Raw genomic sequence first — 17,206 nt, 5'->3', positions numbered from 1 at the left:
TCCTGATGAGTTGAGCCTCTGCTGAAATAAAATGTAATTAAAACGCTATGTGGAGTAGAGGTGGTTAAAGAGTAGTAATCTATTTACAAGCATCTTCTATAAGACAATAATTTATATCAGCATCAATTTTTTTATCTTAAATTTTAGATTTACACTCTTTTCTAGAGCGACAATTCTTTTTTACTGAAATCCATTCGAGAACATTTAACTGCAATTGAAAATTAATATAAAATGTAAATTATAGATTTTAAAACCATAAAAATTGTGTTTTTTATTTACAAATGCATATTCATAAGTATATTTGTTGTGTATTTGTTGTATATGTGTTGGCTTTGGCTTGTGGGTACAGTGCTTCAGCCCATCTCCACCTCTCTCTCTCTCTCTCTCTCTCTCTCTCTCTCTCTCTCTTTCCTTCTGAACCCGTCTTTCAGCCCCGAATAGGAAGCAGATGTCTGTGAGTATTTTTTTCGTGAGACTTGGGGAAAAAAGTTTGGCAAACGTTTCATTTTCTTTCCCATAATTCAACCCATTGTTCAAGTCATGTTCTCTCAATATACGTTATCATAGTGTTTCATGTCTTTTTATGGTTTTCCAGCACTTTGGTTTCTTCAACCTGTCATCACCTTTGCACTCAGAAAGCTGCTGTTGATATGTTTCATCTCAGAGACGTTATCAAGAACGACTATCGCAGCCTGATTCTTTGGAAAATTTATAAATGACTGCGACAGTAAAAGGCGGCTTCTTTAAAAGCATTTGATTATCACATTTGTTAGACACCTAGATATGTTTTAAAGAGGTGAAATGATAGACAAGTAACTACACTTTGCTGTGCACATATATAATGTATTAATAATAATATAATGGTTATTTAAGAGTGTCTCAGTATTGATTAGAGTGAAGCAATCACACGTAGGTTCAGAAAGGTGATAATAATTAATAACTTCTTCTTAGACAATGTTCTAATGAACAGTCTCCAGTGCTGCGGCCGTTTAACAGCACTCCACATAAATGACCCAATTTTCCAAATAGGAACCTAAGACTCCTGGGACTATTAGTTTCCTCTAATAGAATTTTCTGCTGTGAGGCATTAATCTGTGAGTGTCAGTGACGTTTCCTCTCTCTTCAAGGAGTCCCTGTGCGAAGGAATCGACTTTGACAGCTCCGAGGAAACTAGTGGCTGTGTCCGCTTCTGAGTGAAGATGAAAAGTCCTGTTCTTCACGGCGCAAATTAAAGTTTGGGTTCGATCATGATTCAGAAGATGGATAGAAGTATTTTTGAACTAGTGTTTTGGGACATCGTGGTTTGAAGGAGGATGAAGTCAAAGAGGAGTTTGTGTTTTAAAACCAGGCAACTTGGACACAGGGTCAATTTTGTTTCTTTATATCTGCAGTTTCTGTATTTGTCTTTATTCTGCATTCTGAGGCTTTGACCTGGAGGCCTTATCACTAGTATCATAAACTATTCTGCATGTGCACTACAAGAATCTTTTAACAAAACAACACAACACAGTGTTTTAAACAACTGCCAACTGTTTCTTATTGTACTGTAAATAATACAGAGCCTTACTGATCATTACATACTGTGACGGTGCGCTCGGCGACCGTCACGGCAGTTATACACTGCCCCGAGTACACGTGTGTGACGGTGCGCACAGCGTCCGTCACGGCAGTGATACGCTGCATCGTTTACACGTGTATCTCTACAAATGTTAACTATGTGTTGCACGTCTGTTGTCCGTGGCCACATACCATGTTTATGTTTATTAACCCATCCATTTCCATCCAAACATCCGTGCCAAAGATTCCTTCCACCAAGTACACCGCTACAGTTTATACACCTTTGTACCCGTCAGTTTTCCGTTAAAATCACCACTCCACACAATGTCTTATGTTATAAATGTTCTGTTTATTTAGTTTAAAAGGTCACATTAATTGCATATTGCACAGCGTTGTTTTACCGTGGTTCAGCGTCGCGTCTTCGTTTGTTGTGAAAGGCGAGCGCCCGGTGACGCGGAAGTAAATAGGCGTTCGACTTCCGGGTTAGCCGGAAGTGAACCCGAGGAGTATTTTACTTTTTGTTTAGAATGATATTTTATTAGTTTGCTATGCCTTCTTGGGGGAATTGTGCAGTTAATAGGTTGCAAAGTATTTGTCTTGTCAAAGAATTTGTGGGATAAGCTGTTAAAGCTTTGGGGGATTTTTTACCTGTGACACCCCTGTGTTTGATTGTATGTTGGATTGTTCCAACTGTGGGGGCGGGGTTCGATCACATATAAGCCTGTGGGTTTAGTCTGTAGGGGGGGAAGCTAAGAGAAGGACGTAAGTCTGAGAGCGCCCCTTGAAAGTGTTATGCTGAGAAGTATATTGGTATTTGTATTGTATTGGGCCCACGTGCCGCTTTATTTTTTTTATTTGCAAGTGTTTGTTTTTTCTTGCTCTTTTTTTTTTTTAATTATATATTTTTCTAGTTAATTCTGCCTTGTCGGCCTTATTATGGGATAATAAATAATTCCCTTTATTCACCTTCATCGCTGAGTCTCCCTGAGAGTTTTTTCCACCACGCTCAAACCACTCCTTTACATCCCACCTTCAACACATACACTGAGTATCATTTCCTCTATTCTTCTCTATACAATCACATATTATGAAAAAAAATCAATATCTACATTTGCAAACAGATCATGTTATAAAATAGATGCTGTAAAAACTTTTTATAATATAAATCCGCTCATCTTATAGACAGACATTTGCACTTTTGATTGTTATCTGAAGCCATCGTTTGTTGTCTCATCTTATAGATTTGAGAGATTGTACTGTACAGGGTTCTGAAGGAAGATTAAAATGATGTATAAAGATTTATCCCTCTTGTTATAGAAGCATCGTTAGAAAATACTTCACAGTACTTGACATATCGTCCCGGCAGTAGGTGACCGATGAACTTTCTGTCTTGAGCTGCTGTTCACAATGTTTTTAATGTGTCTCAATCAGCTCTTAATGATACACATTCATTGTGTTCTCTCAAGGGATTTGTAGGTATCATTGCTATTTTGTTGAGATACTTTTGTTCATGTTATCAAACAAAGAATTTGATTTATTTGCTTCTTGCAAACGTTTATTTTCGTCTTAACTTTTCCTCAACATCAGCCTTTTTATTTACTAATGCAGAGTTTCATTGGATGACTGTGTAATGTTTGATCATTGATAAGTTACTGCCGTGCTCCAATCAGCTTCCTTGTGCCTTTTTAGCAGACGATAAAAGTGAGTTTCAATGAGTCTTGTTTTTTCTCAAAGAAATATCAGAGTCAAATGAATCTGAGCATTCAACTGTGTTATTGATCCCTTTTGACTTTCATTGTATTATCCCTTGTTATATCAAAAACGTTATCAATATTATTAAAGAACTAAATGAAATTCGATTTTTTGGCCAATTTGCTTTGTTTTACCTTGTTTTATCAGCACAAGGCCAAAAGTGTCACGAAATGGAGAGGTTGAATGGAGAAGCTAAATGACTCAGCAGGTTGAATAGCAAAAAGGGAAATTAATTAATTCACTCAGTTGCTTATTTCTCCTATCAAGATTCATTTTTTAGATACACATTGTGTTATTCAATGAGTTATATTTTCTAGGGACATAAAAACTGTTAATAGTCTAATTAAAACAGTGAACTACGAATATGTATACTATGAATATCTGCTGATAAATCCTAATAAATCTTTTGTTGCAAAGGTTGCAACTGAATCAATTCTCTCCTTTATGAATCCTCACATGTCTCGTTGATAGAACTGAATCTTAAATCTGTTACCACACTCAGATCAACTAAACTGTTGTTGTCCTGTATGAAGCCTCATATGTCTATTTAGACTGCCCCTTCGGTTGAATCTTTCACCACACTCAGAGCAACAAAACGGTTTCTCTCCTGTATGAATCCTCATATGTCTATTTAGATCGCCACTTTGGTTAAATCTTTTACCACACTCAGAGCAACTAAACTGTTTCTCTCCTGTATGAATCCTCATATGTATATTTAGATTGCCCCTTTGGCTAAATCTTTTACCACACTCAGAACAACTAAGCTGTTTCTCTCCTGTATGAATCCTCATATGTTTATTTAGATGGCTCCGTAGGCTAAATCTTTTATCACACTCAGAGCAACCAAACGGTTTCTCTCCTGTATGAATCGTCATATGTTTATATAGATCGCCCCTTTGGTTAAATCTTTTACCACACTCAGAGCAACTAAACGGTTTCTCTCCTGTATGAATCCTCATATGTTTATTTAGATTGCCCCTTTGGCTAAATCTTTTACCACACTCAGAGCAACTAAACGGTTTCTCTCCTGTATGAATCGTCATATGTTTAGTTAGATTGCCCCTTAGGTTAAATCTGTTACCACACTCAGAGCAACTAAACGATTTTTTCTCTGTCTTACATCCCATATCACTTAGAGGCCGTTTGTTGTTTCTTGTATTTAAGCCAGTCTGAGGTTCCCTGGTCTCCAGCCAATCATCCTCACTCTCTTCAGTCTCAGAAGAGTCTTCCTTCTTATCCTCAGGACCTTGTTGTAAAAATCCATCAGGACCTGAGTTCCTGGCTGGTTCTGGTCCTCCACAGTCCGCTTTGTTCTCCTTCCTCTCACTCGGATGAAGCTTTGACGATTTAAGTTTCTCTTCATCTTCTTCACACATCACAGCGACAGGAGTCAATGTGAACTTGATATCAGCCTCCTCCAGTCCTTGAAGCTGCTGTCCATCCTGATTGGTCCACGGTTCCTCCTGTTCCTCTTTAATGAGGGGGGGCTCTGGGTCCTCCTGGTCCACAAGAGGGTTCCTCTGCGGCTGCTCAGGGGGAACCTCTTCTTTTATCACCATCAGTTGCTGGACGTCTGCAGGACACACTGAAACACAAATACACACATTTATAATTTTAGAGTATCCTGAAGTGTTTGGAAAAACTTGTGTTGTGTTGTTTAATGTCGACTGTTGGCATTTGTTGAACGATCACATTCAGGAAGAAGAGATGTTGAGGTCGTTTACAGTTGGTGTAACGACGCAGCTCGTAAAGGAAGCAGCATAAAACAAAAGGTTTCTGGTAAAAAAAAATGTCATTCACAGCAGCAGGTTTTTCTGCACAGACTCGTTCACAACAGCATCAAATCCTCCTCATTATTCAGGTGAGACGTGGAGCAGCCGGGTGCAGCAGACAGAGACGGGAAGTGTTGAAAAAAATATCATAATCATGATTATTTTGGACAATATTGAAATCACGATTATTCAAATGATGCTTTTGAGTTTGAAAACATGATGCATTTATTCAGTATTTTGCTCCAAAAAAACAGACAGACAGTGAAAGAGAGGGGTGGGGGATGGCTATGACGACCATCATCATTTACCCCCAAACACCAACATTGAACGGGTTACATACAACAACAAGCAGAGAATCACGGACGCTTGAGAATGGCATGGCGCTGCCGCTACATAGTGTGGTGCTGCTCCTCTTCGGATTCTTTGAATCCTTGGTGTTCCCATACAAGAAAACCTTTTCTGCCCTTTTTGTCGATCAGACAGGTCTGCCATTTTCCACTCTCTCTGTTTTATTTAAATACCGCAGGTCACCGCACACACAACTCTCCTCCTTCACTTTACAGCTGCTTGACAGTGAGTGCTAGTCAGCAGGGCAGCGTTGAATGCTTTGGGGGAAGGGCTGAATTGCGCATGCAATATCAGAAAATCATTTCAACTCGATTATATTAGTTTGGAGATCGTTTGATCCAATAATCGAAATCACGATTAAATTTGTATTAATTGCACTGCCCTACGCTAAGGCTATCTTTATTATTGTCAACATGAATATTAAAGTCACCACCATAATAATTTTATCGGTCTTTAGGTCTAGGTTTGATAAAAACTCAGGGAATCCTGTAAAAAATTCAGTATAAGCACAGGAGCACGGTAATATACAGCAAATATGATTGGCTGTTGGTGTTTCTTGGATTGGCGTGGAAGCCTTAGAGCAAGACATTAAAATGAGTTCATTCAAATTGAATTCTCTGGGAACGTGTCTGAATTTATGACTGGGGGGAGTAGATTCATTTAGACTGACACATTCATTAGGATGCAGCCACGTCTCAGTGAGGTACAATAAATCTATATTGTAATCTGAGACTAGTTCATTAACTAAAATAGCCTTTGATGACAGTGATCTAATGTTTAAAAGACCACATTTAAAAGTCTTAGTCTCCTGCGTTGTTGCAGAGGTTGTGTTAATTTGTATTAGATTATTTTGTGGAGTTCTCGCTCGGTTAATGTTGCATTAAAATAATTTAATCAGACGTGGACAGACACAGTCTCTATGGGGTTGTGTGACTGATCCAAAGGGAGCGCAGAGAAGTGTGTAGCACTGCAGCTCTGCTTCCTGGTCCCAACACTGGGTTGTCATGTTATAGACTGAGTAATATTCCTGGATAAGAGAGCTGCCCCATCCCAAGTGGGATGGACGCCGTCTCTCCTAACAAGACCAGGTTTCCTCCAGAAACTTAGCCAATTATCTACAAAGCCCGGAACCGTTTACAGGACACCACCTGGACAGCCAGCGGTTAAAAGACAACATGCGGCTTAACATGTCATCACCTGTTGTGTTGGGGAGACAGCCAGAGAAAATTACTTTGTGCGACATCGTTTTTGCAAAAGCACACAAGGAATCAACATTCACTTTAGTGAACTCCGACATGCGAAGCCGGGAGTCGTTGCTGCCGAAAGTGAATTACGATTTTCCTGTATTTACGTTTAGTTTTCGCCAGTAACTTAAGTTTGGATTCGATGTCGCTGGCTCTGGTCCCTGGGATGCAATTGACTGTGGTCGCAGGAGAATCTGTTTGAACCGTGAGCTGGTGGCTCCTTAATCGTGGGCTCTTTAATGGTAGCACTATGCCCCGTCCGGACCGTCACCTCGCCGCCCTGGGCTCCCGGCTGCACGGAACAGGTCGAGGGACTGCTAGTTGAGGCTAAGCTACGTGCTAGGCTGGGTGGCACCGCGGCGGCTAAGCTAACTATAGCTAACGGAGGTTCTAAGCTGCGGAGCCAAGCTTCTAGGTCGCTAAGCCTCGCCTCCATCGCTACCAACACATTGCATTTATTACATGTACCACTACTGTTAATGGAGGCAGAGGAGTCAGTAAACACGAGCAAGAGACGCTCGGAGCAAGAGAGAGAAGACATCGCTGCTGTATCCGCCTGTTCGACTACGAGGCTGAGCTCACACAGAGTCACGAAGCACCAGAGAGTAGGGGCTGGGGTGTGTGGCTGTTTAACTATGGACCGGTGAGTGAGTGTTTAGCCGTAGTGATACAGAGACACAGCTGTTAGCAGAGGAGCTAGTTCAGAGAGCGTGACCACCACCAGCGGCAAGAAAACAGGAAATGACGCAGCACGCTTACCGTCATGACGTAATCATAACATTTACTCTTACCAGTAGAATCAAATTAAAACGAGTAGAATTGAGTTCAGCCTATTGGCCCGGCCCTTCACAACTGTCCATGTTCTCATGTGGCCCCTTGGGAACATGAATTACCCCCCTGCTCTCGGGACTGACCTGCTCTGTGCAGCCGGACTACGGGCTGCATCGCGGCATCGATCACCCTCCTCTCCCGCTCGGACCGCTCCACTCGGTCCTCGTACCCAGCCACGGTTTCCTCAAGCCTCGTGAGGATCTCCTCCCCCGCCCCCGCGAGCCGCTCGGTGAGCATCGCTCTCAGCTCCAGGACTTAAGCCTTTCCTCCTCCTTTCTCCACCTGCAGCAGGAAGTCTTCAGCGGCAGCGCTGATCCGCTCATGTACCGACACCCGCAGCAGCTGCACGGCCGACATGTTCCTCCTTCCTCCCCACTCTGAGTCTCTGAGGGGACAGAGGAAGCCAGAGACTCCGAGCTCCGAGCCAGCAGGGACCCCTGTTGGACTGGAGGACGAAGAGGAAACGAAAGTACTAATACTGCACAGTAGAAATACTCTGGTACAAGTAAACAAGTACTAAAGTATAAGCAACAAAATAAACTCAACCAATGGTAGAAGAAGAATTCAAATCATTCACTGAGGTAGAAGTACCTAGACAGTAAAGTAATATTCCATTACAAGTAAAAGTACAAGACAGTGAAGTGGAAATACTCAATAATTAAATTAAACAACCCCGACAGTAAAACCAAAAATAAACAACAATTTCGAGGACTGAAGAGCAGCACTGAACGGGCCCGAGCACATAAACGCTTCCCTTCCTGCGTCCGTAACGTGATGTCGATTCTGGCCTGCTAATTGCTCAATTGGGTCAACACTATCAATTGCACATCACACTGGGAAAACTTACTGTAAATTGGATGATAGTTGTAAAACAACGCGTATTTCCTGTTGCCAGTAGGTTGCACCATAAGTATTATTACAGACCGACTAATAAATCTGTTCAAGTAGGGAGTCTTCATGTTATTAGACTGTACGCCGATACATAATAAAATCACTGCTAATTTCCACAAAGCACAGCTGCCTCTCTACCCAAACCCATAATCTATAAATATTCCTGGTGAATGCTTTGATATGTAAGAACCATGCTGCTTGCTCACATGGTCTGACTGTGTTGCTTACCTGCCGCAGGAGGTGAAGGTGTCCAGTCCCGACTGCCATGAGAGACACAGAGAGTCAAACGCATCAAGTGCTACAAGGTCACTTATCAACCGTTAGATCCTGACAACTACGACAAGTAAGAGCTGATCACATCTGCTTCTCTCTATCTCAATAGGTCATTACATTTTTTAACTGGATCATTGGATCGCTCCGGTGAACCTCAAAAGTTTTATAGCAGTTTGCAACAAATAAACAATAGATGGCATCAGTAAACAGATTTTAAGTCGAGCCCCCACTGATACATCACCACCTTCAGGGACCTGTCGTTCATCAAGGGGATAAACATGAGCCGCCGTTTCCTGGTGAACCGGGTGCAGGACTACATCCAGAGCAAGATCGTGTACTACCTGATGAACATCAATGTGCACTCTCACTCCATCTACCTGTGCCGCCACAGAGAGAGGAACCACAACGTGGAGGGCTGCATCGGGGGGGACTCCGAGCTTTCTCCTCGAGGGAAACAGTACACAGAAAAAAACAATCACAAGACTCATTAGTTCACTGGGATGGGATTTGCTTTAATTCTCTCCATTGGCTTTTTCCCGAGCATTAATCTAATAAAACAGACAGTAACCCTTAGAAAAGAATTGATGATATCTAGACGATGATTGTTGATTTGAGTTTCTCTCGTATCCCAGTTTGCCCACGCCCTGAGAGGCTTCATAGAGGAGCACCAACTGTCGGATTTGAAGGTTTGGACGAGTCAACTGAGGAGAACCATCCAGACGGCGGAGGAGCTCGGGGTTCCTTATGAGCAGTGGAAGATTCTCAACGAGATCGATGCTGTCAGTACCCCGACATCCAACCTCCCACGTTTTGAAATGATAGGAATCACTGGTCTGATTTAGATAGAGGGGGAAACATTTTTGAACTTGCCTGCATGCTCGATTCTAACTCTTAGTGGGGGGAAAGAGTTGCTTCATGATAGTTAGGAAACCAGTAGAAATGAGGAAGATGTGTCGATGTAGCTTGGAGCCGCAAATTTGTTTTCAAAATCATTTCGTCCCTTTTCTTCCATGCATCAGTTACAAAGAAGCACTTGCTTCTTTGTATTATGTGCAGTGAAAGTGCTTCTGCTTACTTTAATTTGTTCTTTGATATTAGAATGAATATTCTTTTCTTTTTTTAATATCCCTCCTCAGGGTGTGTGTGAGGAGATGAGCTATGAGACGATCGAGAACACTTTCCCAGAAGAGTTTGCTTTGAGAGACCAGGACAAGTATCACTATCGCTACCAAGGAGGAGAGGTAACCTGGCCCACTCCTTCCATCCCATCGTGGTTCACAGATGTTAGTCAGGTTGATGTTTTGTTTAAATCATCTTCTCTGGCTCTGTAGTTCTACCAGGATCTCGTTCAGCGACTGGAGCCGGTCATCATGGAGCTGGAGAGACAGGGCAACGTGCTGGTCGTCTGCCACCAGGCCGTGATGAGATGTTTGTTGGCGTACTTCCTGGACAAAAGTGCAGGTAGAAGAATGATCACAGAACACACACACGACACACGGACACGTTTAATTTGTGCTTTTTTATCATCCTAAAGAAGATCTGCCGTAGATAAAGTGTCCGCTCCACACTGTGCTCAAACTCACACCTGTGGCGTATGGTAGGTCTTCCCCCCCAGGACACATGACTTTACCCTATGACTCTTTGTTTTATTGACATTTTCTGTTTCCTATCTTGCAGGTTGCAAAGTGGAACTGTTTTATCTGAACGTGGAGGCAGTGAACACACATCGAGACCGGCCCCTTGTAAGTTCCTCTCATTCAAATTGAATAATCTCATTTTTTTACATGAATGTGATTTCACCATTGTTGAATTAAAGCCACATAAGTTGTCACACGTGCAAAGTATGTGTGTGTGTTGTTGACTTTCATCAAAAATAATTCACAATTAATCAGCAAACCACAAAGGAGTCTGACGGGCTCCTGTTTGTTATATCCACTAGTTTAATGCTTGTTTGCGATGCCTTGCTTCTTTAACTCCCTCTTTTTAATCCCTGTCCCTTGAATCTTGAACCTGCCTTCAGCTCAGTTTATTAAATTAAATGTTTTATATGTTATGGACTGAAGCCCTGGCTGATCATGCTGCCCTGCTTGGCTGAAATGATCATTATAACCATCGCTCTGGTTATGGATGAATGAAAAGCTGTATTTGAGCTTCTTTGAATTATTTTAAAGGTTTACACTGTTAAATGAAGATAAGGTGTGTGAGGGTTGTGCTTTACTTATTCTATCCTTAAAAGGAGACATATTCAGGCTCATAATTTGAATTTATGTTTTGATTTGAAAAGGTTTACTTGCTCTAATATTCAGAAAACACATCACTTTCTTCTGACTGTCCTTTGCCGCAGCTCCTCTGCAGCTTCAGGAGCTTCAGGAGCTTCAGGAGCTTCAGGTGCTTCAGGTACTTCAGGAGCTTGAGGTGCTTCAGGTACTTCAGGTACTTCAGGTGCTTCTGAAACTTCAGGTGCTTCAGGAGCCTCAGGAGCTTCAGGATCTTCAGGAGCCTCGGGAGCTTCTGGAGCTTCAGGAGCTTCAGGAACATCTGGAGCTTCGGGTGCTTGAGGTGCTTGAGGTGCTTCAGGCGCTTGAGGAGCTTCATGTGCTTCAGGAGCTTCAGGTGCTTCAGGTGCTTGAGGAGCTTCATGTGCTTCAGGAGCTTCATGTGCTTGAGGAGCTGCATGTGCTTGAGGAGCTTCATGTGCTTCAGGTGCTTTAGAACAGGGGTGTCCAAACTTTTTCTCCCGAGGGCCACATACTGAAAAAAATACGAAGGACTGGGCCACTCACGCCGCCACGCCCCTCCCTGTTGAATTTGGCGCCACCTGGTGTCTAAACTGAGAAATGCATTACAGTGGGCCATAGTCCATTATAATACATTACATTACATTTCACTTAGCTGACGCTTAAGGCCGTTATATGCTTCTCCGAGTCCGTTACGGACGGACGGATCGGACGGACACTTTTTGATTTATAGTTCTACGAGCCTTTTTGTTCTGAAAACAATTCACCGCCAGAACAGTAGTTGGCGCAACGGAAGTCGAGCTTAGAGAAGCCTACCTCATGAGGTATATAGAAGAAGTCCACGTTAGTTTATTTAAGTCCCCCCGGCTCCTCACACACAGTTAACGATGGCAACTAACAGAAAAAGGCTGTTGATGATGCTTATGTTATTGTGTCTTAGCGCAGCGGTATCCTGGACTTGTTTCCGAACTGCGTTGCTAATTCAACAGCTGCAACAGCTTGAAGCTACACAGAGGCAGCTAGCTTCCCCCCCAGCTTCCACACACAGTCAGCATGGACACCCGATACCAGCTACTACCAAGTGTTTGCTTCTAACCTGACGGTGTTTGAGAAACAGTGTCATGACAGCCGTGGGATTAAAGTCAGTGGGTTTTTGCGCTGTTCCCACAGCAGTTAGCATGGTGGCTAGCCCACTAGCCCCGTTATGAAAGTTCGTTATAGCCGTATGTGACCGTACACACATGCCGTAAGTGCTCTAACCAGCCACCATCAGCCGGACAACGCCGCTGGCTTAACACACTTGTCACATTAATCATAGAGTCGTAGTTGTGATTTGGGTTTATTGTGATTTAGGGAATGAAACAGGAATTTGAGGTCCGGAAATGATGTCGTCCCGAAATGCTGGCGTTAGCGGACCAATCACAGCCAAGGGCTATCCGTGGACTCTCCGCCATGCCGACGTGTAGTTAGAAAAATCAGAGCTGCAAGAAAAGCTCTCCGAGGAGCCCCAGAGAGGCCGGAGAGGGCGTTCCATGGCAAAGAAGGCGGTCCTATCTGTCCGTGTCCGTCAAAACGGAGAAGCATAAATTGGCCTTTATATCCAAAGCAACTTACAAAGGCCGGCGCATGGTTCTGCAACTGCGGCTGCAGCTTTTCACACAGTTGTGTTGATGGACTCGTTTAATTTATGGTTCTCCAAGGGTTGCGCGTGTTGCAAAGCAATTCACCGCCAGAACACTAGGTGGAGTAACGTTTTAAAGTTTCAAGTGGTCATACTTTCGGACCTCTTCTGACAAACGCTCTTCTATTTGGTCCATATTCGTTCTTTTAAATCTTCCTTGGTTTCTGCCGGTATTATGGGGAATGAAACCTTAAATGTGACTCCGGAAAGGATGTAGTTAGCAGACCAATCGCAGCCTTGCGGGCTAAGTGAGGGTTGCGTAGCTTTGTTGTATAGCTACAAAAATTGGGCCACGCACGCAAGAAGGGGTATGCAAGCACGCAAGGGCCTCTTGCATGCTTGTGTACCCCTTCTTGTGTGTCTCTGAAAACGCAGAAGCATGCGCCGGTCTTAAGTGCATCAACCCTGAGGGTACAAACCCAGAACGACAAGAATCAAGAAAGTACAATTTCTTCAAAAATAAAGCAAAACAAAGTGGTATAAGTAAGTGCCATTTTAGTGCTACTAAATTGTTAGTTTCAAAATTGTTATTATATTTTTTTTTAATATATATTTTATTTTTAGACATTGATGCGGCCCAATTAAAAATGGATGGCGGGCTGCAGATTGGCTTCTGTTGTTGAACCTGTTACCCGAGTCAATGTGGAGAGGATGGTTACTCTGCTCGGCTGTGATCAGGAGTCCCCAGATCTTTTGTTTTTTCCTATAACACCTTGCAGCATCTCATCTCCTACCAGGATGAAACCCTGAAGGACTCTGCTCTCGTACCTCGGAGGAATAGTTATACTCCCTTGTCCAGTCACGACCAGGTCAAGCGTCCCAGGCTCTACAGTGCGGGAAACCTGCCCTGGCTACCGCTTGCCCCCATGCCATCAGCTCTGATGCCAGAGGGACGGCAAACCCAAGTTAGGGAAAGAGTAATCCAAATATATCTCAACTTCAACGTCAACTTCAATCAGTCACCTCCCACCACAGTTGTGTGTTTGGCATCCGTCTCCCCTCAGTCTTGTATCCTCTCGATGATTTAGTGTCCTTGTTGACATGGGACTCGTCTCTGTGTCTCTGTCACGTGTTGGGTCTCGAAGGAAAGTTCTCTTTCTTGAATGTTTCTTGGCCGTCTGATGTTTGTCTTGCATGACCTTTGCTTCACCACTGGTCTGTTTCCAGCGTGAATATGCAGAACAGCATGTCTCTTTGTGAGATACACTCCTGATGAGTTGAGCCCCTGCTGAAATAAAATGTAATTAAAACGCTATGTGGAGTAGAGGTGGTTTAAGAGTAGTAATCCATTTACTAGCATCTTCTATAAGACAATAATTTATATCAGCATCAATTTTTTTTATCTTAAATTTTAGATTTACACTCTTTTCTAGAGCGACAATTATTTTTTACTGAAATCCATTCAAGAACATTTAACTGCAATTGAAAATTAATATAAAATGTAAATTATAGATTTTAAACCCATAAAAATTGTGTTTTTTATTTACAAATGCATATTCATAAGTATATTTGTTGTATATGTGTTGGCTTTGGCTTGTGGGTACAGTGCTTCAGCCCATCTCCACATCTCTCTCTCTCTCTCTCTCTCTCTCTCTCTCTCTCTCTCTCTCTCTCTCTCTCTCTCTCCTTCTGAACCCGTCTTTCAGCCCCGAATAGGAAGCAGATGTCTGTGAGTATTTTTTTCGTGAGACTTGGGGAAAAAAGTGTAGCAAACGTTTCATTTTCTTTCCCATAATTCAACCCATTGTTCAAGTCATGTTCTCTCAATATACGTTATCATAGTGTTTCATGTATTTTTATGGTTTTCCAGCACTTTGGTTTCTTCAACCTGTCATCACCTTTGCACTCAGAAAGCTGCTGTCGATATGTTTCATCTCAGAGACGTTATCAAGAACGACTATCGCAGCCTGATTCTTTGGAAAATTAATAAATGACTGCGACAGTAAAAGTGTAGTTACGGCTTCTTTAAAAGCATTTGATTATCACATTTGATTATCACATTTGTTAGACACCTATATATGTTTTAAAGAGGTGAAATGATAGACAAGTAACTACACTTTGCTGTGCACATATATAATGTATTAATAATAATATAATGGTTATTTAAGAGTGTCTCAGTATTGATTAAAGTGAAGCAATGACATGTAGGTTCAGAAAAGTGATTAATAATGAATAACTTCTTCTTAGACAATGTTCTAATGAACAGTCTCCAGTGCTGCGGCCGTTTAACAGTACTCCACATAAATGACCCAATTTTCCAAATAGGAACCTAAGACTCCTGGGACTATTAGTTTCCTCTAATAGAATTTTCTGCTGTGAGGCATTAATCTGTGAGTGTCAGTGACGTTTCCTCTCTCTTCAAGGAGTCCCTGTGCGAAGGAATCGACTTTGACAGCTCCAAGGAAACTAGTGTCTGTGTCCGCTTCTGAGTGAAGAGGAAAAGTCTTGTTCTTCACGGCGCAAATTAAAGTTTGGGTTCGATTATGACTCAGAAGATGGATAGAAGTATTTTTGAACTACAGTTATTGGAGATCGTGGTCAGAGGAGGATGAAGTCAAAGAGGAGTTTGTGTTTTAAAACCAGGCAACTTGGACACGGTCATTTTTGTTTTTTTATATCTGCAGTTTGTGTCTTTGTCTTTATTCTACATGCTGGGGCTTTGACCTGGAGGCCTTATCATTAGTATCATAAAGTATTCTGCATGTGCACTACAAGAAATCTATCAACAAATCAACACAACACAGTGTTTTACACAACTGCCAACTAATCCTTATTGTACTGTAAATAATACAGAGCCTTACTGATCATTACATACACTGAGTATCAGTTCCTCTATTCTTCTCTATTCAATCACATATTATGAAAAAAAAAAAAATTCTACATTTGCAAACAGATCATGTTATAAAGTAGATGCTGTAAAACCTTTTTATAATATAAATCCGCTCATCTTATAGACAGACATTTGCACTTTTGATTGTTATCTGAAGCCATTGTGTGTTGTCTCATCTTATAGATTTGAGAGATTGAACTGAACAGGGTTCTGAAGGAAGATTAAAATGCTGTATAAAGATGTATCCCTCTTGTTATAGAAGCATTGTTAGAAAATACTTCACAGTACTTCACATATTGTCCCGGCAATAGTTAACAGATTGAACTTTCTGTTTTCGAGCTGCTGTTCACAATGTTTTTAATGTGTCTCAATCAGCCCTTAACGATACATATTCATTATGTGTTCTTTCAAGGGATTTGTAGGTATTACTGCTATTTTGTTGAGATACTTTTGTTCATGTTAACGAATAAAGAATTTGCTTTATTTGCTTCTTGCAAACGTTTATTTTCTTCTTAACTTTTCCTCAACATCAGCCTTTTTATTTACTAATGCAGAGTTTCATTGGATGACTGTGTAAGGTTTGATCATTGATAAGTTACTGCAGTGCTCCAATCAGCCTCCTTGTGCCTTTTTAGCTGACGATAAAAGTGAGTTTCAATGAGTCTTGTTTTTAATCAAAGAAATATCGGAGTCAAATGAATTTGATAAAGATAAACGCTTCCCTACCTGCATTCGTCACGTGATGTCGATCCTTGTCTGCTATTTGCTTATTAGATTAAATATGTTTGTTTTGAATCACTGCCGTATGATCTATGTTGTTTTATATAGATCTGTGATCTACTGAGTCCAGTATCACACAGATTGACAGACGGAACCGAACCATCCCAGTACAAACAAGCATATAAAAATAATTATCTTAAATTTTATAGATTGGGACATCACAGCTGTCTCTGAATTTAACAATCCTGCTGTTTGACATTTACCATCATTCATGCGTGAGTGTAATGCTGCGTTGCAGACGACTCGTATGTCAGATATTCTGACCTGAAATTGCACAGTTCTGTCTTCACGTCAAACGTAAACAAACATGTCTGACTGTGAGAAGCTGATTAATTGGTCTCGTGTCGAGACATTTCAACTGTAGCCAGTGCAGCCTCCGTTCATACAGAAACAAAGAGGAGGAGGGCGACGATGCAGTTATCTTTTTATTAGACTTTTATTCTTGGAAACACATTCAATACATAAAGGAGAACAAACACGGTCATTGAATCTCACGAACCAAGAAACCATTGTTTTACAACAAACATATTTAAATCAAATGAACTAGTTAAGAACACACTTACAGGAACTTGGGAGTGATCTTCGATCCTGATTTATCCTTTAATAGTCACTTAAAACAAATTTCTAGGACCGCTTTTTTCCACTTGCGTAATATTTCAAAAATTAGACATGTCCTTTCACAAAAAGATGCAGAAAAACTAGTCCACGCCTTTGTTACATCGAGACTGGACTATCGTAATTCATGATTATCAGGCTCCAGCAGTAAGTCGTTAAAGACTCTACAGCTTGTCCAAAATGCCGCAGCACGTGTCCTGACGAGAACAAAGAAAAGAGAGCACATTTCTCCAGTATGAGCATCGCTACACTGGCTTCCAGTTAAATCTAGAATAGAATTTAAAATTCTCCTCCTCACCTTCAAGGCCCTTAATAATATAGCGCCTTTTTACCTTAAAGAGCTGTTAGTACCTTATAAACCCACTAGAGCACTCTGCTCCCAGAATTCAAGCCTA

General features: G+C 41.6%; 1 protein-coding gene and 1 pseudogene across 1 annotated transcript; one reads left to right on the top strand and one right to left on the bottom strand.

Moving 5' to 3' along the window:
- Positions 1-1,886: 1,886 nt before the first annotated feature.
- LOC128448239 (zinc finger protein 32-like) lies at positions 1,887-8,728 on the bottom strand. Its single transcript, XM_053430812.1, has 2 exons — positions 7,588-8,728; positions 1,887-4,894 (listed from the first exon to the last, which is right to left on the bottom strand). The coding sequence occupies exons 1-2, from the start codon at positions 7,739-7,741 to the stop codon at positions 3,813-3,815; spliced, it is 1,236 nt and encodes a 411-aa protein (XP_053286787.1). The 5' UTR covers positions 7,742-8,728; the 3' UTR covers positions 1,887-3,812.
- Positions 7,860-15,618, top strand: LOC128459983 (6-phosphofructo-2-kinase/fructose-2,6-bisphosphatase 2-like; annotated as a pseudogene).
- The last annotated feature ends 1,588 nt before the right edge of the window (positions 15,619-17,206 follow it).

This window comes from Pleuronectes platessa, chromosome 2 (genome assembly GCF_947347685.1).
Source record: "Pleuronectes platessa chromosome 2, fPlePla1.1, whole genome shotgun sequence".
NCBI classification, from domain to species: Eukaryota; Metazoa; Chordata; class Actinopteri; order Pleuronectiformes; family Pleuronectidae; genus Pleuronectes; species Pleuronectes platessa.
The sequence above is the reverse complement of the archived record's forward strand: the minus strand, read 5'-3'. Positions and strand labels throughout refer to the sequence as shown.

Bases quoted from the DNA above. Each gene is read 5' to 3' on its own strand.
- LOC128448239 (XM_053430812.1), bottom strand. From the start codon at position 7,741: ATGCTCACCGAGCGGCTCGCGGGGGCGGGGGAGGAGATCCTCACGAGG. The intron at 4,895-7,587 runs GTCAGTCCCGAG...TTTGTGTTTCAG, and splicing joins AGTCCGGCTGCACAGAGCAG to TGTGTCCTGCAGACGTCCAG.